Raw genomic sequence first — 25,773 nt, forward strand, 5'->3', positions numbered from 1 at the left:
ATAACCATGTACTTCCCAGAGAATTTTCTTTATTTTTTGTTGAGATGAGGTCTCATTATGTTTCCCAAGCTGGTCTTGAACTCCTGGCCTCAAGGGATTCTCCCATCTTGAGAATCCAAAGTACCTCCCAAAGTGCTGTGGTGGCATAAGCCACCACGCCCGGGCACCTAGAGATTTTTCTGCATACATATATACATGCAGATATTTTCCATATCCATATATACATGTAGATATTTATTCATAAAATGTTTTGTATATTGTACTTTCTCTTCTGTAGCTTTTTTAAAACTTATTTTGGAAAGCTTTCCAAAATATTAAATAAAAGTAGATCATTTTAATCTGTTATATACATTATAGAACATAGAGATCCATGTTCCATTTAACCAAAGCCCTATTGTTGGGTTTCTAAACAGTCTTAGGTTTTTCATTATTACAAATTACGTTCATTGAGTATCAACTGAGTTGAACGAAGATTGAATAAGTCAATCAATACAAAGCCCTCCACAGAGTACTTGGCATCTAACAAGCACTCTATCAATGTTAGTGATTTTTTAAAATATTGTGTCCTGGCCGGGCGCGGTGGCTCACGCCTATAATCCCAGCACTCTGGGAGGCCGAAGAGGGCAGATTTCTTGAGGTCAGGAGTTCGAGACCAGCCTGGCCAACATGGTGAAACCCCGTCTCTACTAAAAATGCAAAATTAGCCAGGCATGGTAGAAGGCGCCTGTAATCCCAGCTACTCAGGAGGCTGAGGCAGGAGAATCACTTGAACCCAGGAAGCAGAGGTTGCAGTGAGCCGAGATCACGCCACCACACCCCAGCCTGGGTGACAGAGCTAGACTCCGTCTCAAAAAAATAAAAATAAAATAAAATATTGTGTCCTGTGTAAAGGATGAACTAATTTACATTCCCAAGAGCAGGGTAAAAGGGATTGGTTTCCCTAAATCCTTGCCAATTCTTTTTATTTTTGCCTTTTGTGCTTCTATGAATGGTCCGTTCATGTTCTTTGACAGTTCTCCTAATGGATTCCTCATGCTTTTTAAATTTTAATTTCTGTATTGGGGATATCAATCCTTCATCATAGGAATAATAAGTACTTTTTTTTTCCTTAAATATAATTAAGACTTACCTCCAGTTCCTAGGACCTTCAGGAGCTCAAAATTTTCTATTCCCACCTTCTCAGCATGTCCTGTCAAATTAGCTAAAAGAAAAAAAGAGGGAAAAAAAAAAAAACAATTAAGAGGGTCAGCAATAGAAGGAGGCTCCTGGGGGCTTCTGGTGTGTACCAGCGGTGCTCTATTTCTTGACTTGAGTGATTAACCAGGGTTTGCTTTATAATTATTTGTTAAACGGTATAGCATATTTTGCATAAATTTCTGTATGTTATGCATTACAATAAAACTTTTTTTGGAATTTAGGAACTATATATATCATTTGTACCAAAGATTAACATAAATTAAAGTGTATATTAGACTCTCTACTGACCAATATACTCCAAAAATAAACAAAAATTCTAATATGTAGATAGATACATAGTGGGAAAAAACTGGATGGACTGAGAAGATGTATTAATGATTCAACAAACATTGATTGAGTATCTATTAAATGCCATCCCCAGGTTCTAGGGAAAGTTCTACTTCCATTTCTGCCGCTAAATACCTAGACACAATATAGTATGCATTCGTCACTTCAATACTCTATGTCTCCATTACTACATCTCTGAAATGAAAGTGTTGGTCTCAATGAACTCTAGGATCCCTGTCAGCTCTAAAATTCTAGGAATATGTTTAAAAATATAAACTCTTCAAAAATGTATTCTGTCTTGAATAAATAAAATTAGGATATCTTATAAATTAGCATTTTCCATAACATATTCCATTGAATTCTAGTCCTATCCTATAATAGGTGTTCTGTTTGGGGGAGATGTGGGGAGCAGAGTGCTTTGGTAGAATAAATGTGGAAACGGTTGGCTTAAACAAAGTTAAACGATTTCTTTACTGCTGAACCTTACAGATCCTGTATTATGAAAATATGCAGGTAGATCAAGACTAAGATACTACATTTGTGGATTTAACCACAAAATTACTTTTTAAGGTAGTATCTATTAATATTATGTGAACTAGTACTCTGTAGAAGTGGTTAAGAAAGGCTTGATCCAAATCCTAATTATGCCACTTAAAAGCTGTGTGACCTTGACAAATCACCTGTCTGTGTCTCAGTTCCCAATAATGTAAAATGGGCATAAAAACACCCATCCTCAAAGCACACTGATATCTGTGATTTACTTTGAAATGCATTTTTTAAAATAAGATAAATTTATAAATAAATATAGCTATGAACACATACGTCAAAAGCAAATACAGCAAAATATTAATTGTAGAATTTAGGTAGTGAGTATAAGGGTATTCAACATACAATTCTTTCAAATTCTCTGTAATTACAAAATGGCCATTATAAAATGACAGACAACAAAGTAATACCCACCACATAGAATTTAATGAGGATTAAATGAATTAAATTTATACGGTGCTTGCTGTGTGCCAATAAGCAGTATAAGTGTTTGTAAATAAATTAATACTTTGGGACTACAACTTTAAGAAAATAAAACTCAACTAAGAACTTTTAGAATTAAAAGCTTCGGGGCATAAATAATTTCAATGTCTTTCCAAAGTTTAACTAAACTCATAATTTAAAATTTTTAAAAATTGTGGTCAAAAATACATAACATAAAATTTACCATCTTAACCATTTTTAAATACACAGTATTGTTAACCATATGTACGTTGTTATGCAACGGATCTTTAGAATCTTTTCATCCTGCAAAATAAACTATATCCATTCAACAACAATTGCCCTCTTCCCTCTTCTCTGGTAGCCCTGGGAACTACCATTCTATTTTCTATTTTTAAGAGTTTTACTATCAATGTATAATTTTATCGTTAAGAACAAGTCAATGTACATGGCCCAGCCTAGAGTTCACATTGACATCAGTATAGATCTAAAATGAATATCAAAAACATAGGTAGTATTCTAAAATAAACAATGGCTTATCTTTAATATGTCAAGTAGATTTTATAAAAAGCCAAACTCATAAGAGACAACCACTTTTGAAATAATGATTTGGCTCTCTTCTAATGTTAAATTCTATTATTTTATTATGTAAAAAAGCTTAAGACATTATTAAAGAGTCATGTGTCAAAAATAATTACTCCTGGTTCTTACTATTAGGAATCCTTTTTTATTTACTGAGATATGTACAAGCCCAGCTTTCCAAAAGCATTGTTCATATACTAGATTATATCTATATTTATATTTGCTTTATATTTATATATTACTTATCTATATTTGCTGCTACACTAAGAAGATAAGGAATTATTTCTTGATACACAGAATTAACTTTCATAGGAAATTAAAAGAGGTTATAAATTAATTACACTTTCTTTTACAAAGTATAGTACCCAGGAAACCCTAGTCATTCACAAAGGTTGTTCAGATGATCTGTGAAGGGCTGTTTTTGTTCATAATCTATTACCTCTATTATTTTGTTTCTGACATAAATTAACACTTTGGCTGCTACAGGAGCTCAAGTCTTCTCCAACCTCCTACCCCCAAGGGCTCCAGATGAAGGGCGTCAGTGCCTTCTGTACTCAGGGTTGAAAGTTTCCAGGTGATGAGAAGCAGCTCAAGGTATGTTCTCTCTGGCTCCTCCTCTCATTAATTTAGCAGCTGAGAATTTCATTTACTCTTTGTACTGCTTTTCCACCAATACTGTTCCCAGGTGGCTGGCAGGTAAGGCAGAGCTCTTCTTTCTCCCATACCTGAAGTCCTAGGTCTTAGGAAAACTCAAGAATGCTGGTCCTGAAAAGAGCTTAGCCCTGGGCTTATGAAGAAAAACCACTCTCTTCCACCTCAAGTTGCTGCTAGAGTTTAGATTTCTTGGAATTTTCTTAAGAATGGCAAGATTCCAGTAAACAATCTTAAAGGGTATCTGCATAGGGCAAAGGGACAAGTCAGTCCTTAAGCAGGTCCATGTGATCCAGCCCAGCCCATCAAGGTCAAGGTTTCAGTTTGGGGTACAGAACCAAAGATCAAGCTTGCTATCATGTACTCCTTTATTTTGTCTTCATTTTCTTGTTCTTTGTTTTGTTTTTTGATTTTTTTGAGACGGAGTCTCGCTCTGTCGCCCAGGCTGGAGTGCAGTGGCGCGATCTCGGCTCACTGCAAGCTCCGCCTCCCGGGTTCACGCCATTCTCCTGCCTCAGCCTCCTGAGTAGCTGAGACTACAGGCGACCCGCCACCACGCCCGGCTAATTTTTTGTATTTTTAGTAGAGACAGGGTTTCACCGTGTTAGCCAGGATGGTCTCGATCTCCTGACCTCGTGATCCACCCGCCTCAGCCTCCCAAAGTGCTGGGATTACAGGCGTGAGCCACCGCGCCTTCACTTTCTTAATCTCACCTGGGAACCACGCAGTTGAAACTATGATAGGGTAAGATACAGAAATCTTAATCCTTACAATAGTCCTCAAAGCTATTGTCTGAGACTGTCAGATAACATTCCTTTGGTTCTTGTCTTTGCTCAAAGGAAAAATTAAAGACATTTGAGCACCAAAAATCTATAGTTAACATATTTTTAAGTTTTACTAAGGTACAACTTACATACAATAAAATTCACTTACTTAAATGAACAGTTTGATGAATTTTGGTAATTGTACATAGTCATGGAGCCACCACCACAAGCATGATATAAAACAGTTCCAGGCCGGGCGCGGTGGCTCACGCCTGTAATCCCAGCACTTTGGGAGGCCGAGGCAGGCGGATCACGAGGTCAGGAGATCCAGACCACCCTGGATAACACAGTGAAACCCCGTCTCTACTAAAAATACAAAAAAAATTAGCTGGGCGTGGTGGCGGTTGCCTGTAGTCCCAGCTCCTCGGGAGGCTGAGGCAAGAGAATGGCGTGAACCCGGGAGGCGGAGCTTGCAGTAAGCCGAGATCGTGCGCCACTGCACTCCAGCCTGGGCGACAGAGCAAGAATCCGTCTCAAAAAACAAAACAAAACAAAACAAAAAACAGTTCCATCACCCTGAAAAGTTTCTGGATGTCCTTTTGAAGGCAATCACTTCCCGGGTAACTAATAATCTAATTCCAGTCATTACAGTTTTAGCTTTCCTAGAATTTCATATAAATGAAATCATGCAACACATACTTTCTTGGCTTTCAACTTCATTTACTTAGCCTACAGTCTTTGAGTTTCATCCAGGTTTTTGACAGTCTACTATTTTTCCACCAGAATCTTCACAGTGTGGGCTGTACTTAGCCTTTACTTTACTTCAACTACTGCCATCATAAATTAAAAGAGTAAAATAAAAATTTAAAAGGTGATATGATATAGGCCCATCTCAGAGCTCTTGAACTTAGTAACCACATGTTTTTTGTTGTTGTTGTTGTTTTTTGCTCGTCTTCCTGACTCTGAGTCTTTTCCACTACATCTACTGGCAAAGTAAGTAAACACACGTATGAGAGCAAACAGTAGTAAGTAGCATCATATTTAGGCATGGGGGAGTATTTGTCCATTATAAAGACTTTTTTCACTGTGTTAATGACAAAACACATAAGAAGAAATGGTAAATATCATATTATATAGAATCCTAAGCAATAAAAAACACATATTTGAGCATGTGAGTCTAGGTGTCTAAATAGTTTTCATTCCTATGCTATTATTTTGTCATTGTGATTAAAGCTTTTGTGCATGAAAGTCTAAAAATAAATCACATTTCTCTTAATTGTTAACCTAAGAACAAGAGCTCAAACTTCTCTACAATAATATTAACAGTATTAGAACAAGACATAATATTTACACATTTATTTCACCCTACAGGTGAAATAAAACATCAACCAATTGCTGAAATCTGTATGTGTGAGTCATTCACATGCTTTAGTAAAGTCCAAAATATGCTGCTCAGATGATGTGGAGCTACCTGCATGTCTAGGACCAGACTGTACCAGAAACAGACCTGTTAGAATTGTACACTGTCTTTCTTCACACTCAGAAGGAGATGGTACTTTAGTCTAGTTGTAAGAAAAAAGGACTTTTGCTCCTTCTCCCATGCCAGGCATGCCTTTGCCCAACCCCCTTTCTAGTTCTCCCCAAAGGTAAGAAACGTGACTAATTCATTTATTCAAGAGTCCAAAACTCCAGATGGGCACAATTAATAGGTAGACTCACTGTGTTAAAAGATCAGCCTCCCCACAAGGTCTCTTTGGTTTTTTGCCTCAAATTTCTTCCATGGCCTGACAGATTGGCCATTCTCTTGCACTTCTCCCTTCAACATACACAGCAGTTAGCTAAGCAGATTCAGGGGTTCTCCTGGGACCTGGTTTTATGACCTGAATGTTTGTATTCTCCAAAATTCATATGTTAAAATCCTAATCTCCAATGTGATGATATTTAGAGATGGGGCCTTTGGGAGGTAATCAGGTCATTAGGGTGAAACTCTCATGATGGATTTAGTGCCCTACAAGAAGAGACAGGAGAGACTATGCTTCCTCTCTCTCTGCTTTCCCCATGCAAAGACACAAGAAGACTGCCATCTGCAAAACAGGAAATGGGCCCTCACCAGACACTGGAGCTGCCAGCACCTTAATCTTGGAATTCCCAGCCTCCAGAACTGTGAAAAATAAATGTTTGTTGTTTAAACCAGCTAGTATATGGTATCTTTGTTAAAGAAACCTGAAACTAAGACACCTGGTGTTTCTTCTCCATTCTAACCTTTTTTTTTTTTTTTTTTTTTAAGTAGAAACAGGGTTTCACCATGTTGGCCAGGCTGGTCTCGAACTCCTGACCTCAGGCAGTCCGCTTGCCTCAGCCTCCCAAAGTGCTGGGATTATGGGCATGAGCCATCGCATCCGGCCCATTCTAACCTTCTAAGTCACACACCTGAACATGCTGGTCTCAGATTATAATTAGATATAGTTGTAAGGGAAGTAGGACGCCTCACTTAGGCCTTAAACCTAAACTATTGCACCAATGCAGCTTCTACAGAAGAGTTTTACATTGGTGTGTTGGATGTTTGCACAACTCTTATTAAATTTGTTACTCTGATTCCCACCAGCTACTTGTGCCTTGCAGATGGATCACTCATGACTCCTGAGAGAAAAGACGGGCCTGGGAGAGCAGAGTTTGGGCATTTGTGGATGTCTGACTATAACAGCATAGTGGCACCAAAACCTTACCTTCAGCCTCTAAATCCTAACTTAGAAAAATAGTAACTCCTTCCCATAGAAAGAATGCCTTATGAAAACTTTTGACAAATATACAAAACAACAAAGAGTATCAACAAACTAAAAACTTAGAATAGAGCTAATCAACTGGTACACAGGAGTACAACCATATCAGTTATTTGTTTCTGGTGTCAATTCTGATGACCACATGAGTTGTTAAATATTAGTAAATTTGGACTAAATCAATAAATATTTTAAATCTTTTCAAGGTCTACTTCAGGCTTATCTCTGTTGTGAATCAGCTTAAATCATGCTCCTCTCAAAAGCTCTTATAATTTTTTTATATTAATGGTTAAGTTTAATCATTTAGGGAAAAAGAGGTGTAAACAGTTTTAATGCTCTCACAAAACAATTTTAACCAATTTTTCCATGAATTTTGTGAAATCCCCTCACATGTACCTTTTCACATTCCCATCAACAGTGCAAGAGGGTTCTAATTTCTCCACATTCTGTCCAATACTTACTATTTTCTGTTTTTTTTTTTTTTTGATAGTAGCCATCCTAGTAGATATGAGGTGGTGATTGATGTAATTTTAAAAACAGTAAACTTAAGGATAAAAGGAAAATTGTCTTTTCCTTCAGATTTAAATAACTTTGTTGTTGTTTTCTTCATAAAATTATCCAGGTTCACTGTTTTTTGAAAAAATAGGCCTAAAGCAGACCTTAAAAATCTCCCATAATCCCAGCACTCAAAGGTAACTATTGTTAACCCTTGGCATAGTCTTCCAGGATTTCAGCCACAAACCTATGATTGATAAATGGCTTCTTAACTTTCTAAGCAATTCTATTGTAAGTATAATTTGTATAATAATTTTTTAAAGTTGTGAGATGTTTAACTTGGAACTTCCCACTCCTATGGAGGAAAATGATCAGTAAAAACGCATTTTTCACTCTGTTGCCATAGTTTCAGCTAAGCTGCACAAATGTAATTGCACAGAGCATGTGCTGAAATCATTTGATTAGATCCAATGATTCACTTATGTTAAAGGCTTAATTTAAAAGCACTTTTACAATTAAGGTAGAAATAAAGAGAACAATAATGCTTTTGAAACCATTTCAAATACATTTCACAGTATATGACTAAGGCACTCATATGCCAGATTTTATTCAATGAATTTATCATTTATTAAACTTGAAGTAAGATATGAGAAATGTAAGTTAATAAACAGGCCTGTGGAGTATGTGGACATGAAGGAGAATATCATGTGAAGCTGGTTAGAAAAGCTCATTGAGAATACAGGTCCCCATTTACTCAACAGTCAAGAGTGCCTACTAAAGGCCAATGTTCTGGGCTACCTGTTAGGTCTTTAGCTAAGAAGTACAGGATTTGTACTGGCAAAAAAATGAGAGGATGGCTGGGAAATTCTGGACTGGAAGAACAGCTGGGGCAAAGGTATAAGTAGAAATAACTATGTTCCTACGAGAGAATAATAAAAAGACTGTTCTAACTAGCTATAATGAATTTATGTGAGAAAAACATAACATAAAATAGGTACATGGAACTAGCTGGCTCAAAACCTGGAATGCCAGACTAACTAGTTTTAATTGAATCCATAAGCAATAATGGCTCTTCACTAGATAAAAGTAATGTTTTAGAAAAATTCTCCTAGCAGTAATGTACAATGTGCATAGAAGCAAGGAAAAATGATTGCTAAAAAACGATGAGGTATTGCAGTACAAAAGATGTGTACTAATGAGGGTCTGGTCTGAGTAAAAACTAGAGGAAAGAGTGAACCCAAGAATCACTGTAATGCTCAGTTTAAGAAACATCCATTGAATACCTGTTCTTGGGTGCTTAAACTACAAAAGGCACAGGACAGGGTCCTCACTTTCAAAGATAACTTAACTCAATTTCTGTTCCATTTTTTTCCCTATTGGCCCCTGCCATGGTCTGAATGTTTCTCTTCAAAATTGTATGTTGAAATCTAATCCCCAGTGTGTTGACATTAAGAGGTGGGGCCACTGGAAAGTGATTAGGTCACTAGGGCAGAGCCCTCATGGATGGGATTAGTGCTCTTATAAAAGAGGCTAGAGCGAGCCTGCTGGCCCCTTCCACCATGTGAGGACACAGCTAGAAAGCATCATCTATGAAGCAGAGAGCCCTCACCAGACACTGAACCTCCTGGTGCCTAGAACTGTGAAAAACAAATTTCTGTTGTTTATAAATTACCTAAGCCAGGGTTGCTGGGCTTTTTCTTTTAATAGAGACAGAGTCTCACTATGTTGCCCAAGCTGGTCTCAAACTCCTGGCTCATGCAACCCTCCCTCCTTGGCTTCCCAAAGTGCTGGAATTACAGGCATGATGCCTGGCCTTGTCTAAGGTATTTTAATTATTGTAGCCTGAACAGACTAAGACAGCCCTATATCTAAAGCATAAGAAATGCAAGTCTGGTGAATGGTAGTGTTGCCAACAGAATAAGGAAGTCAAAAGGGGAAGTTTTTTGGTTTCAACACTGATTTTGAAGTAATGGCAGAAAAATCCCAAAAGAGCTTTCATGTAGGCAGCTCTAGACAAGGAACTAAAGTTCTGCAGAGACATCATGCACAGAGTTACTAGGAGAAAGGCAACGGCTAAAGCTTTAAGACGAATGCCCTTCAAGAGACCACACGAAAGGAAAGGCAAGTCTTGATGATTACCTAGAGTTATGAAGCAAGAAGAAAAAGAGCCAGAGAAGTGGTTCAACTAACCATGCATGAAATTCAAAGAAAGAACATCAAAAAAGAAGGATCAATGCAGCAAGAAGGTGGAAGTGCATGAAGACTGAAACACTCTAATCTGGTTAGGTCAACAGCGATTTTTTTTTTAAGAACCATTAATAGGGGAAGAATGAGAAAAAAAGCCAGATTTCAAAAAGCATAATGAAGGAAGTGAATTTTTACTACATTTTTTACTAAATCTTTGAAAGTTTACTAAACTTTACTAAATTTTTTAAAGTTTAAAAGGAGGTATTATTTTTAAAAATAAAACAGTCAAAGCAGAATGCAGATTATGACCTACCTTGACATACCATGACAGGACTGTTAAATAGGATAGTGACCACAGAAATGACCCCCTTTGAACTATAAAGTCAAACAGCACTGGCTGGACTCTAACCATTCAGGCCATAAGCTGAGGAGCTAGAAAATTCTTCCCAGAATAAAAACAAGCTAGCTCCAAGAACCATGGGTTTTACAAGGAGATTTCATAGAGCCATAATATCCTGGATCATCAAATTGTTCAATAACATTGCAAGTCACATCTAACCTTTTAAGGATGGTTTGAAACCCCTAATGTCAATGTCAAAATGGGCATCTAACAGCCCACAATAAAAATCCAAGCCTCAGCATAAAAGTATGTGAATAGAAAAGCTTGAGCCTAAAATTTACACAGGAAGTTTGTATTATAGGGGTGTGGATGGAAAAACAAAACAATAACAATTCTGTTCAAGGAATGAGGGTATAATGAAAAGGAATACAGAGGAAATGGGAAAGAATCATATGAAACTTTTTTCCAACTTAAGACAGATGACAGAGAAAACCCATGGAAAAACGGAATGTAGGAAAGGCTAGAAAAAGTAGAGATGGGAGGAGTGGTTCCTAAGGGAGCAGGTTCTTCAGGCAGTGATAAATAATGGGATCCGGGACAGAAGGGACTCAAGAATTCAAGAACAGACAGAAGGATATGTTAAGGTGTGAAGGGCAGGAAAAAAACAAAACATAGGCTTTCTCACCAACACAAACTGTCTCTGAAGGAAGTACCAGAGAAGCAGTATCCTGGAGCAACAATAGAATGCCTCAGCAGTCAGCTTGGCTAAAAACACACCTCAGAAGATGAAATGAGATCTATGCAAAGTCACCTTACAAAACACAAATCACTGTATGCAGATTAGAAGAACTTGAACTTTCCTAATCAAAAGAAAAAAAATGTATAAAAGAATGGACAACAAAAGATAGACTGGACAAAATGGAAACTAAAAAACAGGCCAGGTGGAGTGGCTCACGCCTGTAATCCAAGCACTTTGGGAGGCTGAGGCGGGTGGATCACGAGGTCAAGAGATCGAGACCATCCTGGCCAACATGGTGAAACCCCGTCTCTACTAAAAACACAAAAATTAGTCAGGTGTGGTGGCAGGCGCCTGTAGTCCCAGCTACTTAGGGGGCTGAGGCAGGAGAATCGCTTGAACCTGGGAGGCAGAGGTTGCACTGAGCTGAGATCGCGCCACTGCACTCCAGCTTGACGACAGAGTAAGACTCTGTCCCCCCCCCAAAAAAAAAAGAAAAAAAGAAAAGAAAACTAAAAAACAGAATTCCAAATTGAGCAATGTGTTTCTAGCACTATCCATGGGACAATCTAACCTGTCCATTCAAACATCAGGTTCCCGATCATGGAAATGGCTGCATCATGCTCTCAAGCCTTACTGTCTTATTAGACCACTTGACCAATTCCTTTTTTCTAATTCCATTCTCACCATGGAAAGGTATCATTTGAGTCCTTCCGTCCTTTGCTTATAACTATAGCTGTAAGCATGAAATCAAAATATGAAAAGACGAATAGCATAATGATTCAGTGTTGAATGAATCCTATTTGCCACTATCAAGGCACATTTAATTAGCAGCAATATATACATAATACTGCAGTAAGTAAACCATGACCTACTCAATTATTTTCTAATTTTTTTATTTCAGAAAAAAAGGAGAACAATTATAAAAAGTAACATTGTAAGATTTAGTAGTGAATGCAACAGAAAGGATAGAAACGTATAGTTTGTTGCAGCTAAACTTAAATAAGCCACAATTTATTATAAATGATCTACAGAACATCAATTTCTAAAACTTAAATTTTGTTCAAAACCTTATCCAATTTTCAGTTACTTGACAGATTTTTTTTTTCTTTGAGACATCAGTTCATCAATTAAAACAAAAAAAGAGGGAAACAAAGCCTAATATATTAATAAGAAAGTTCCTACTTTTGGCAAAGAAAGGAGTTTCAGTCCTAGCCCTTATTCCCTATTCTTCAATAAACAGTTTCACTTTTTCCGTTCCAACACTTTCGGTATTAATGAAATCTCAATCCTAACCTCTAATTTTCAAGTTCTGGTATGAATAAGATTATGACACTGTATTCCACATATTTTTGTCTTTTTAAAACTGTTTCTATGTTATGAACTATAACAAAGAAAGTCTCCAGGGGAAAAAAAACAACTATATATGGTAATCCTATCTTCCGAACACTAGCTACTCTCATTTTCATATGTTCAATTCCAGTCTTTTCTTGTTGTATGTGTACTCTAGTTGTTACATTGGGCTTACCAGCCCCTTATAATCTAGACTCAATACTCAAATCTGCAGTGCCAAGGCCTGTGCAAGTCCAAAGCCTCCCCTGTCTGCCAACGTTTCCCTCAATTACTGGGAGAGCTGACCTTCTCAGAACTCTTAGAGCTACTTGGTCACCAACGCTTTTATGCACTGCAATAATCCAGTGAGGACACAGCTCACCAACTTCTACACAAGATAAACGAAAACCAAACATGTTCAAAAAGCATTCCTTAGCATACCAGACTTCAGTGAAGATTTCTGAAGCTAGGCAAAAGAGTGGTACACCAGGCAACAGTTAAAACAACCCCCTCAAAAGGAGCTGGAGGAAGGAACCTTCTCAATCTGTCTTTCCATCATCCAACCGTGGGGAAGGGGATCTTTATCTCCCCTATCCCTGACCTTACATCACTTTTCTGACTTGTTTTCTCTCTCCTCTTCCCTATTAGGAATAAGACCAGCAATCCCATCCCCTTGTTTGCTCTACTTCTGACCTCTCAGACTCTGTGAACATCCATCCTCACAGGATTCCCTATCCTTAAGTGAGTTTGATGTCAAGGCAATGCCCCCAGTGTACCTTCCTTCATATAAGGAATTCTGGTGTCCACTGATGCCATAAGACATTTTTCTTCTCTTTCCCTATTTCATAGGTTTCATGTAGTCACCAGACTCTACATGTAAGCTATAGTATATTAATTGAACAAACATCTTGAATGCTTACTTATATCCAACATTGTGCAAAGCACTGACAAGACTGGAACAGACATACTCCCTGACCCCAAGCAGCTCAGGGTCCAGAGGGGACACTTAGGCAGGTGACCAAGTCCAAGGAACAAGCACTATTAAAGAGAAATGAGGTAAACAGTACCAGAAGAGCATAAGAGAGCATCTCAGCCCATCTGAAGGTTTGGAGAAGTTAGGCAGCTAAGGAACAGCAGGGTAGAAAAAAAAAGCTGCGAGTAGGAAGGAAAAGCATACAGAAAACCACCAAAACAACAGAGAACATGGCATATCTGAGAATCTGCAATTAGTACAGACAGGCAGATGCATGGGAAGGAAAGGGAAAAAAGGCACTGCAAGACACCAGGCAGGAGCCAGCTCACAAAAGAATCTGTGTTTGATAAGAAAAAGTAGTATTTTATTTCTTCCCATCTGAAGAAGACAAAGGAGAGGCAATAAAATATTTTAAGGAGAAGATTATCAGTTCTGCATCTTAGAAAGACCAGCAGCAGCAGCAGTGTGGAAAACAAACTAGAAAGGAATTGAGATGGAAAACAGCGAAGCCAATGCACAGGTTGAAACAACAGTCAAGGCCAAAATTCATAAAGGCTACACTAAGCCACTGAAGGTAGGGAAAGGGAGGAAAAAGTAAATTCCTTAATATGTATTCACTAATTCTACTCAGCACAAAGAGAAAACATTGGAAAGTACTAAAATTAATCTATTCTGAATAGTTGCAGTGCAATCATTAAAGTTCACAATGATAATCCTGGTGACCACGATGTCATAAAGTACTAGGGATAAAAAATAAGATCAACTTTCCAAATGCTGTGCATGAACTGTTAGCATCTGTTAAAACTCACAGAACCATATGCCAAAAAGAGTGAACTTTATTGCATGCAAATTATAACTCAAAAGAAAAAATTAGGGCTTTAAAGTAAAAAACATGAACATATTTTTAAAACATGAGTATTGTAAGGCCAGGGTGCGGTGGCTCATGCCTGTAATCCCAGCACTTTGGGAGGCCAAGGCGGGCGGATCACGAGGTCAAGAGGTCGAGACCACCCTAGCCAACACGGTGAAACCCTGGTCTCTATTTAAAATACAAAAATTAGCTGGGCATGGTGGCATGCGCCTGTAGTCCCAGCTACTCGGGAGGCTGAGGCAGGAGAGTCACTTGAACCTGGAAGGTAGAGGTTGCAGTGAGCCGAGATCATGCCACTGCACTCCAGCCTGGGGAACTGAGATAGACTCCATCTCAAAAAAAAAAAAACAAAAAACAAAAAAAATGAGTATTATAAAGAAATTTTCAGACTCAATCAGGATTTTCTTAATGTTTATTTGGTTATAATTTTGCAAGCATATTATTTACTTATCAAAGTTAATCCTTACTTATTAGAAAAACTGCTTATTTCTAAATAGCGATATAAAGTTCCTAAGGCTTATTTTTCTAAACGCACATATTTTTGATACATCTTATACTACATCCTCTAAAAAAATTCCTCATTTTTATAAAAAACATGTATTAATGCACTATTGTTAAATATTTCAAGTTTTTACGTCTTTGCTTTAATAATGTGATTTAATAGCACATTACTTTTTCATGTGCAGCTTTATAGTTTATATTTGATGACCATAAACTTTATAAAATGTTTTAAAAGTATATGAAATATCTATGGGATTTCCAAATGAAGATGGCCAAGGAACACTAATTTATTGTAGTCAAATTATTTGAAAATTTACTATTATTATAAAACAAATAGTTTTAATTAAAAGAATGGTTAATTCAAATACTTCATTTCCTGACCATGTCATATGTCTGAAATTAATGTACACAAAAATGTGAAGAAAAAGATTTAGGGAGCAATAGAGTAAATCAAAAGGATTGCACAGAGGTTTTTAAGATTTACTTTCAAAAGCTAGTTCCCTCAGTGTTAGTTTATAAATCATTAACTATTTGACAGGTTGGAGACAATCACGCCTGGAACACGAATCTAGACATGTAAAGAACAGATACATTCTATCTACACTCAGCACAGCATTCCTTATCCTCAAATTAAGGTATACCTTCATTTACAATAGAAGTCTTGCTTCAGTATTTTTGCAAGCAAAAATTAGATAACTTGTGAATGATAAAAAAAAAAAATTAAACCATTACAGCAAGGCAAACATTCCAGCTTCCAAAGTGCTACCAAATTTATTTTGTTTATTATGTTTTGAATTACACTTTTCATACAAGATATAGTTTCTTATAGTCCAAAGTACTATTTCCAAGGATAAGATTTCAATTTGATGTAAGAAAATATAGCAGCACTTTGTTCCTCCTAAGTCATAACCTCATTTTTCCACTGCAGTTCTATTGTCACTTCTACACTTAATTCTATTGTGAGAAAGTACTTTATCAACACCTTTTCCTTTTTCTGTTTTCCAGGCTACATGCTGCTAACAGTGCCAATTTGGTTTCTATTAGCACATAAATGTGGCAGCCTTACATCAAATAACAGTTTGTAATAACTTGTTCTTACAGCAGTAAACTTTCATAGTACTACAGCCAACTCATTTTTCAAGAATAATCCTACTTTTTAAAAAAATGTTAACTCAGTGAGCTATATAATCTAATGCTATGAAAACTGGTGACCAAAGAAACTAGATTCACCTTGTCTTGTCCCAGCCTTCAGCTTCCCTTTCTTACCTCATTCTAACTGTTTAATCAACCACAACTGTCCTCCAACCCCAATTCTGAATGTAGAAGAAAAAAGTCCAGGGGTGCTGTGGTGGGACTTAGAGGCACTAGAGAGCTAGAGCAGTGTGCAGCCCTGGTGTCCCCTCCTGCTCTCATTTCAAACATGAAGTGCATAACTCACTCCCCTGAAACCAAGTTAAGCAATTAATGCTTCTAATTTTATGGCAAGGGTATCAGCACAATTATGTTGTCATATAAAAGTCAGATATTTAGTGCCTATAAACACAATTACAGTGCTCACTGGTAAACTAATTTTTTTTTTCTTTTCTTTAGAGACGGGGTCTTACTACATTGCCCACGCTGGCCTTGAACTCCTGGGCTCAAGAGATCCTCCTGCCTCAGCCTCCCAAGCAGTCAATTAATTTTTTAAATTTCATTTTTAAATGATTTAAAATCCAAAGTTGCCAAAATAAGACAACTGTCATATTCATAATCTTTTTGCTTATTCAAAATAACCCTTTGTTCATAATCACCAATTTTTAACATTCTGTCATATTTTTCTATCTTATTAATACACTCACACATACTACATACTACTTATTTTTTTGGTTCTAGGGTACCCAGATATTTAGTTATGTGTGTGTTGTGTGTTTCTGTGAGGCTTTTTGGATGAGATCAATATTGAAATCACTGGGCTTTAAGCAGACTCCCTCGATAAAGTGATGGAGGCACAGCAGCATTCCACCATCAAATGAAAGTAGTATACACTCAGTTCTTCACTTTGCTTGAAGGAAAAATGACCAGACATCGGACTACACATAAACTTATGAACTATCACCAATAGTTTGGTTGGATGGTCAGGGACTTAGAAGGAACATGATTGGAAAATCGATGACAAGAAAGTGTAAGGAAGAGGTATTTGGCTAGAGCTCTCTAAACAGGCAAAAAAACAAAAAAACAAAAAAACAAAAACTGAAGGTATTTGTATTCTCCTATGTCAATGCCCACCAAAGGATGACCTCAGCAGAGAAGGATATTAATAATCAAGTAGATACGATGACCTGTTCTATGGATACCAGCCAGTCTCTTTCCCACCTGTCATCCTATCTACTGTCATCACCCAGTGGGCTCATGAACATAGTGGCCATGGTAGCAGAGATGGTGGTTATGCATAGGCTCAGCAACATGGACTTCTACTCACCAAGGCTGATCTGGCTACAGCTGATGCTCAGTGCCAATCTGCCAGCAGCAGAGACCAATACTAGGTCTCTATATATGGCATCATTGCTGAGAATAGTAAGCCAAGCTACCAGGCCAGGTTGATAACGCTGAACTGCTTTTATCATGGAAGGGGCAGTGTTTTGTTCTTGCTGTAACAGACACTTACTCTGGATACAGATTTGCCTTCCCTGCACACAATATTTCTGCCACAACTACCATCCATGGTATTACAAAAAGCCTTATTCACAGTCATGGTATTCCACACAGCATTGCCTGTGATCAAGGAGCTAACTTCACAGCAAATGAAGTGTGGCAGTAGGCCCACATTCATGGAATTCACTGGTCTTACCATGTTCTCCACCATCCTAAAGCAGGTGGCTTGATGGAATGACCTCTGGAAGACTCAGGTACAGCACCAGGTGGATGCCAATTCCTTGCAGGGCTGGGGCAAGGTTCTCCAAGAAGCTGTACATGCTCTGAATCAGCATCCAATAAATAGTGCCACTTCTCCCATAGCCAGAGTTAATGGATTCAGGAAAAAAGGGGTGGAAATGTGAGTGGCACCACTCACTATTAACCCTAGTAGCCCACTAGCAAAATGTATGCTTCCTGTTCCCACAACTTTATACTCTGCTGGCTTAGGAGTCTTAGTTCCAAGGGCAAGATGTTTCCACCAGGAGACACAACAATGATTCCACTGAACTGGAAGTTAAGACTACCACATGGCCACTTTGGGCTCCTTATGCCTTTGAATCACCAGGCAAAGAAGGGAGTTACAGTGTTGGCTCAGGTGACTGATCCTGGACTGCTACTCCGCAATAAAGGTAAGGAAGAGTATGCTTAAAATACAGGCAATCTCTTTTGGATGTCTCTTGGTATTACCATGCCTTGTGATTAAAGTCAACGGAAAACTACAACAACCCAATTCAGGCAGCACTACTAATGGCCCAGAACCTTCAGAAATAAAGGTTTGGGTCACCTCCCAGGTAAAAAACCACAAACATCTCAGGTGCTGGCTGAAGGCAAAGGCATACAGAATGAGTAATGGAAGGAGATAGTTATAAATACCAGCTAGGACACAGAAATGGGGAATATGGTTGTTAAGAGTATTTCCTTATTTTGTTTAAAAAATGTTTGTGTCTATATATTAATATACGTACTAATCAAGTCTTTGTTCTCTACTGTGACGGCTAATAGCAGGTGTCAACTTGATTGGATTGAAGGCTGCCTAGATAGCCGGTAACGTATTGTTTCTGGGTATGTCTGTGAGGGTGCTTCCTGAGAAGATTGACATTTGAGTCAGTGGACTGGGAGAGGAAGACCTACCCTCAATGTAGGTGGGCACCACCATCCAATTGGCTGCCAGCATGGCTAGAACAAAAGCAGGCTGAATTAGGTGGCATAAGCTGACTTGCTGAATCTTCTGGCTTTCATCTTTCTCCTGTGCTGGATTCTTCCTTCTGTTCCTCCTGCCTTTGGACATCAAGGCTCCAGGTTCTTTGGTCTTTGGACTCTTGGACTTACACCAGTGGTTTGCTGGGGGCTCTCAGGCCTTCAGCCACAGACTGAAGGCTGCACAGTCAGCTTCCCTGCTTTTGAGGCTTTTGGACTTGGACTGAACTACTACTGGCTTCTTTCTTCCCCAGCTTGCAAGATGGCCTATCGTGGGATTTCACCTTGTGATTGTGTGTGCCAGTTCTCCCTAATGAACTCCCTATCATGTATACATATAGCCTATTAGTTCTGTTCCTCTGGAGAACCCTGACTTATAACACATCTACCCTCTCTTTTCCCCTTAACATGTAACATAAGATGTATTAACTGGATATCATAGCATACAAATTACAAGATATCAAGCAGAAGAATAAACATTATCCAAAGGTTCTGCACCCTCTTCTAGGGAAAATGTCAGTGCATTTTTGTACACAGGATAGCTGTATCGTGTTAGGCAGATTTATGTCTGTGTTGTCACTTTATTTGGAAATTAAGCAAGGCCTAAGGAGATGTGTAAGGGTACCGAGTTGAAAAGGGGTAGACTTGTGATAGTTAATTTTATGTGTCAATTTGACTAGGCCATGAGGTACCCAGATATTTGGTCAAACAAACGCTATCCTGGGTGTTTCTGTGGGGACATTGCTGGATGAGATTAACATTTAAATCAGTGGACTTTGAGTAAAGCAGATTGCCCTCTATAATGTGGGTGAGTGTCATCCAATCAGTTGAAGGCCTTAATAGAACAAAAAGACTGTTCTCTCCTGAGCAAGAAAGAGTTCTTCAGCACAGTCTTCAGACTTTATATGCAACACTGGCTCTTCCTGATTCTATGGTAGAAGGTCTCCAGACTCAAATGGGAACACTAACTTTCCTGGGTCTCCACCCTGCCTGGCCACCATGCAGAGTTTGGACCTGCCAGTCTCCATAATCACGGGAGCCAATTCCTTATAATAAATCTTTTTATATTTATACACACACACATAGTCCTTGACTTACAATGATTCTATTTACAGTTTTTTTACTTCATAACACTGCAAAAGTAATACACATACAGTAGAAACGGTACTTCTCTCACAATGCTTGGCAGTAGCGCTAAGCCACAGTTCCCACTCAGCCAGACATTTTCATCTTAGGATATTTTCAAATTATAATGGTGTTATTGGAACACAACCTCATTGTAAGTCAAGTAGCATCTGTACATACAGTCATGCATCACTTAACAATGGAGATATGGTCTAAGAAATGCGTCATTAAGCAACTTCGTCATTGTATGAATATCACAGAGTGTGCTTACACAAACCTAGATGGTACAGCCTACTATACACCTAGGCTAGATGATCTAGCCTATTGCTCCTGGGCTACAACCCTGTACAGCATATGACTGTAAGGAATACTGTAGGCAACTGGAGCACAATGGCAAGTATTTGTCTAATTAAATACATCTAAACATAGAAAAGGTACAATACCACCACCATATTATAATCTAATGGGACCACTGTTGTATAGCAGTCCATCACTGACTGAAATGTCATTGTGGCACATGACCGTTTGTGTTTATGTGGGGGTGTGTGTGTGTGTGTGCATGTACACATGTGTGTGTATGGCCCTCCATGTCCATGGGTTTCAAATCTGTGGATTCAACCAATTGTGGATTTAAAATATTCAAAAAAAGTGATGAAACATAATGATACAACAATAAGAAATAATACAGTATAACAATAATTTACATACAATTTACATTGTATTAGGTATTTAAAGTAATGTAGAGATGATTTAAGGTATGTAGGAGGATGTGTAGATTATATGCAAATACTATGCCAATTTATATAAGGGACTTGAGCATCTGCAGATTTTGGTATCTATAGGGGGTCCTGAAACCAATCTCCTATGGATGCTAAGGAATGACTGTGTGTGTGTGTGTGTGTGTGTGTGTGTGTGTGCGCGTGTGTGTGTGTGTGTGTGTGTGTGTGTGTTTATATCTGTATGTGTATGTATATATCCTATTGGTTCTGGTCTCTGGAGAAGCCTAATACATTATTACAGCACTTTTTCCTTGAGTATAAAATCCAGTATATAATCAAATATTGCCTTTACTTTGTCATGTCTCTTAGGTCTCATTTCATCTGGAAGTGTCTCAATTTCTGTCTTTTAGGACTGACTTTGTTGAAGAATATTGTTTTTTATTTAAATATTTTTTTTGTTTCACTGGCACTTCTTCATCATTCAGGTTATGCATGTTCAATACTTAAGTGATGTGTGCTTTGCAGGTATCCAAACCCGAAGCATACGACATCAGTCTGTCCCTCATTAATATTAGATTTATCATCCAGTTAAGGTGATGTCCAGTTTATCCACTGTATAGGTACTAATTCTCCCTTTGCAATAAGCAATCCATAGGGACACATTTTAGGGCCATGAAAAATACCCTGTTCTGCATCAAAATGTCCTATTTAGGTTGAGCATTCACTGACAATTCTTGTCTGAACTAATCCTTACTATAATGGTTACAATGGAGTAACTTTCTGACTCTTCCACTTCTTCCGAGTTTATAAGTCAGCACTGCACCACAGAGAAGAGACCTCCCTTATTCCTGCTTAGATATCTACCTATTAGGCTACTCATGAATCATCATTTTTTTCAATGCTTTAATACTCATTCTTGGTCAGGCACAATGACTCACACCTGAAATCCCAGCACTTTGGGAGGCTGAAGCAGGAGGATTGCTTGAGCCCAGGAGTTCAAGACCAGGCTGGGCAACATAGTAAGATCCATCTCTATTTCAATTTAAAAAAATAAGCCAGGCATGGTGGCTCACGCAATTCTCCTGCCTCAGCCTCCTGAGTAGCTGGGATTACAGACACATGCCACCATGCCTGGTTAATTTTTGTATTTTTAGTACAGACAGGGTTTCATCATACTGGTCAGGCTGGTCTCGAACTCCCGACCTCAGGTGATCCGCCCACCTCAGCCTCCCAAAGTGCTGGGATTACAGGCATGAGCCACCACACCCGGACTTTCCCTAATCATTTTAATGCACAAGTTGTCCCAGATTTGGTCACTGGAAGCACTTTCAAAAGCCGGCTCTGTGTCCTGACATGCCCCCTTTCTTTTCTTTTTCTTTCTCTCTTTCTGTTTTTGAGAACTTCATTTGTTCTCTTACAAGTAGCCTTGATTCCTTTTAATGAGAAATAATATTAGAAACCAAGATCTGGGCATCAGGTATGCTGCTTGCTACTGAGGTACCTTGCCTTCTAGGCTCTTTCATGAACAGAGCTAGGACATATATATTTAGATCATATATTTATGCATATTTAGGTCACTTTATACACATTTAAATCTGCTGCACACATATTTATGCTGTACATGAACTTGTATACATATGTGGTATGCGTGTTTCATAATATTGTAAGGAATGCCTTATTCAGTTGACTTGTAACCATTTGCTTTTAATTTCCTCATGCAGGAAACTATTTGAATGTGAAACTGACTTTAAACTTGTTTACTGATTGAAGTCATCCCAAATGAACCAATAAGCATATAGCCAACTTACTCAGAACAAGAATATGATGTACAAGAATAATGATCAAATTGAATGGTGAAACCCAAATATTATAATGGGGATCCAATGGAATGTAAAGTATATCAATAATGTCCATGTCTCTACCTAGTATAAAAGCCTGGCCTGCTACCCATCACTAAACCACTTATCAAACAACCTGTCTGCTCACTTCTCTGTGTCTTTCCAATAAATATCAGAGTGGCAGCAACTAGAGGATGGTTGGTGGCAGTTAAAGCAGAAAAAAAAGGTTGAGCATCTAAGAATTCAGGTCCTATATCAGCTTCCTACCACATTTTTAGACTGGAAATAAATGCCTGAATTTGAAAATGTTTACATGGTTTGCACGGTTTCTGATTCTGTTTCTGTGTGTTACATTTCAAGGAACTTGATGTTTGCTATGACTTCAAGTGAAATTGAAATTGAAACTAAAATCGGGAACAAGTATGCACATGTACTTATGCTCTTTGCATACTTATGTAATTACAAATATATATTCAATATAATTTAAGATTTGTGTACTACTGTCCGGGCGTGGTTGCTCACACATGTAATCCCAGCACTTTGGGAGGCTGAGGCAGGCAGATCACCAGTTCAGGAGTTCAAGACCAGCTTAGCCAGCATGGTGAAACCCCGTCTCTACTAAAAATGTAAAAATTAGCTGGGCATGGTGGCGCACGCCTGTAATCCCAGCTACTCAGGAGGCTGGGGCAGGAGAATCACTTGAACCCAGGAGGTGGAGGTTGCAGTGAGCTGAGATCATGCCACTGCACTCCAGCCTGGCAACAGAGTAAAACTCTATCTAAAAAAAAAAAAAAGATTTGTGTACTGCTCTTCTATCTATGGGCCCATCCTTGTTCGTTAGTCTCAGCTCTACAAATAAGTATATTAAGTGCTCACCATCAGATCGTTTCCTCAATCTGTTTGGATGAAATTCATTGTCTAGTAGATCCTCAGGGAGACTACCTGTGCAGGGTATTCTCTGAGCTCTTGAGTGCTCAAATTTTTTCTTTTTTTTTTTTGGAGACAGAGTCTCACTCTGTTGCCCAGGCTGGACTGCAGTGGTGCGATCTCCTCACTGCAACCTCTGCCTCCTGGGTTCAAGCGATTCTCCTGCCTCAGCCTCCCAAGTGGCTAGGACTACAGGCGTGCACCACCACGCCTGGCTAATTTTTGTGTTTTTAGTAGAGACGGGGTTTCACCACGTTGGCCAGGCTGGTCTTGAACTTCTGACCTCATGATCCACCTGCCTCAGCCTCCCAAAGTGCTGGGATTACAGGCGTGAGCCACCGTGCCCAACCTCAAACTTTTTTTATAGCCTTAATCTTGAAGGCAGTTAGTTGGATATAACTCTTGCTTTGTACTTTCTTTCCCTAAGTTTCTTTAAAAAAAAAACACCGCCACAAAGTTGCTCCAGTGCTGCCTTGCTTTGTATGTCACTTTTGAGAAGCTGGATGCCAACCTAACTATCCTTCCATTTATAATTTATTTTATCTTTTTGCCTGAAGCCCTGAGGATTTTTAAAAATATTAAAATCTAATAATATCACTCAATATTGAAGTCTAATAGTATTAATAGGATATATCTCAGAGCTGTTCATTATGAGAACTGATAATTGTATCATTATCAATTTTCCCCAGTACCTAGTAAGCCATTTCAATGTGTATACTCAAGTCTTCTTTTATTCTCAGAATTACATTTGCTGAATAATTTTTCTTCTTTAAGGACTCCAGTTCTACATATGTTACATCTTCTTTGCCTGTTCTCCATTTCTGCCACTTTTTCTCTGAAATTTTTTCTTTCCGTATTTAATTTTTTTAAGTGTTCCCCTGCTTTTCTTCAATGCCCTTATTAAATTTGTATTTAAATCTATTCTTCCTTGGAGAACTTGTAAATATATTCATCATTTCTGATACAATTCTGTCTTTTCCTTCTTTTTTTCCAGAATCAATTGTCATTGTCATTTTTTTTCCAGAATCCATTTCCTCCCTTTTCTTGTCGATTTCTTTCTTCATTTTTAATACCTGATTCCAGGTGTTATGTTTCTCTTTTTATATCATCTAATGCTTGTCTCAGGACATTTATTCAGTTTGCAGTACTATATTCCTGTTTTTTTTCTACATAATGGTTGGATTTGGAGGAATATTTTTATTTGCATTTTCTGTTTTCCTTTTACAGTAGTTTTGTAGTAATTTTTTTCTATTTCTAGGCATTTATTACACAGCATTCTAAGTATAGAAGGTCACTAACAGTTTAGTGAGGTTCACTTTGTTTAATGAATGATAGAGAAAAACTAGTAATTTTTCCTGTTTCTGCAAAAATATATAATTTTCTCTTTCTCTTCACTGGTCACATCTCCAAGGTGCCAACCCCTTTTCTATTTATCTGATTCCCCTCTAAATGCAAGGCTTCTCAGAGGCTGCCCCTTCTGGTTCTGCTCACTTTAACACCTTTTTCCTTAGCCACAGGTGTAAACTAACAAGTCCCAGACCAGGGTTCTGTATTTTGGCACATATTGTTGACATTTTCTCTTTCTGAGAATGATTTCTGCATGTGTTTTGTCTAAGGTTTGGGGGACTCTCTCTTTTTTTTCATAGAGCCAATTTTTAAAAAAAAATTTTTTGAGAACAAGTCTCGCTCTGTCACCCAGGCTGGAGTACAGTGGTGTTATCTCAGCTCACTGCAACCTCTGCCTCCTGGGTTCAAGTGATTCTCCTGCCTCGGCTTCCCAAGTAGCTGGGACTACAGATGCGCATCACCATGCCAGTCTAACTTTTTTTTTTTTTGAGATGGAGTCTCGTTCAGTCGCCCAGGCTGGAGTGCAGTGGTACGATCTCGGCTCACTGCAACCTCAGCCTCCAGGGTTCAAGCAATTCTCCTGTCTCAGCCTCCCGAGTAGCTGGGACTACAGGCGCCTGCCACCACGCTCGGCTAATTTTTGTACTTTTAGTAGAGACAGGGTTTTACCTTGTTGGTCAGGCTGGTCTTGAACTCCTGACCTCAGGTGATCTGCCCGCCTCAGCCTCCCAAAGTGCTGGGATTATAGGCGTGAGCCACCACGCCCAGTCTCCTTTTTTCATTGAGTCTCTTAAGTTTCCCTTTCTCCACTATTCCATACCCAACAAGACTACTGCAGCAAGAGCCCTATGAAATTTGTTTTCCTTTCCTTAATTACATGTAATCTGAAGATTATCATACTCCCTATCTCTGAGCAATGCTGAAAACATGGGTCATGTGTGGTTTTCAGCTTGTTAATATTATTTTGTGGAGGAGGCAGGAAAGATGTACATGAAAATTTGGAATCAGGTGACTGACATTATCCTCCAGACCTACAATATCTGTCCTTGCTCACTGTTAAAGTATCATTTCTGAAGTTCTAAAAAAAAAAAAAAAAAAAAAGGCAAAAAAATCGTCAAGGCAAATGGGAAGTTTCCAGGTTGGTCTGAGAGTCTCTCAGAGGTGTTCTAAAGATTTAAAACCTGCCAACTCCATCTCCATCTGCCCTCAGTGGAAAGCTAAATGCTA

General features: G+C 38.4%; 1 protein-coding gene across 4 annotated transcripts in view; it reads right to left on the bottom strand.

Moving 5' to 3' along the window:
- The window catches only part of RPS6KA5 (ribosomal protein S6 kinase A5), a 190,963-nt gene that overhangs the window by 130,423 nt on the left and 34,767 nt on the right, over positions 1-25,773 (bottom strand). For all 4 annotated transcript variants that reach the window (XM_024231295.3, XM_024231299.3, XM_024231300.3 and 1 more), the window contains 1 exon segment: positions 1,130-1,201. In XM_024231295.3, the coding sequence (XP_024087063.2) occupies positions 1,130-1,201 (72 nt within the window).

The sequence above is a fragment of the Pongo abelii genome, chromosome 15 (genome assembly GCF_028885655.2).
Source record: "Pongo abelii isolate AG06213 chromosome 15, NHGRI_mPonAbe1-v2.0_pri, whole genome shotgun sequence".
NCBI classification, from domain to species: domain Eukaryota; kingdom Metazoa; phylum Chordata; class Mammalia; order Primates; family Hominidae; genus Pongo; species Pongo abelii.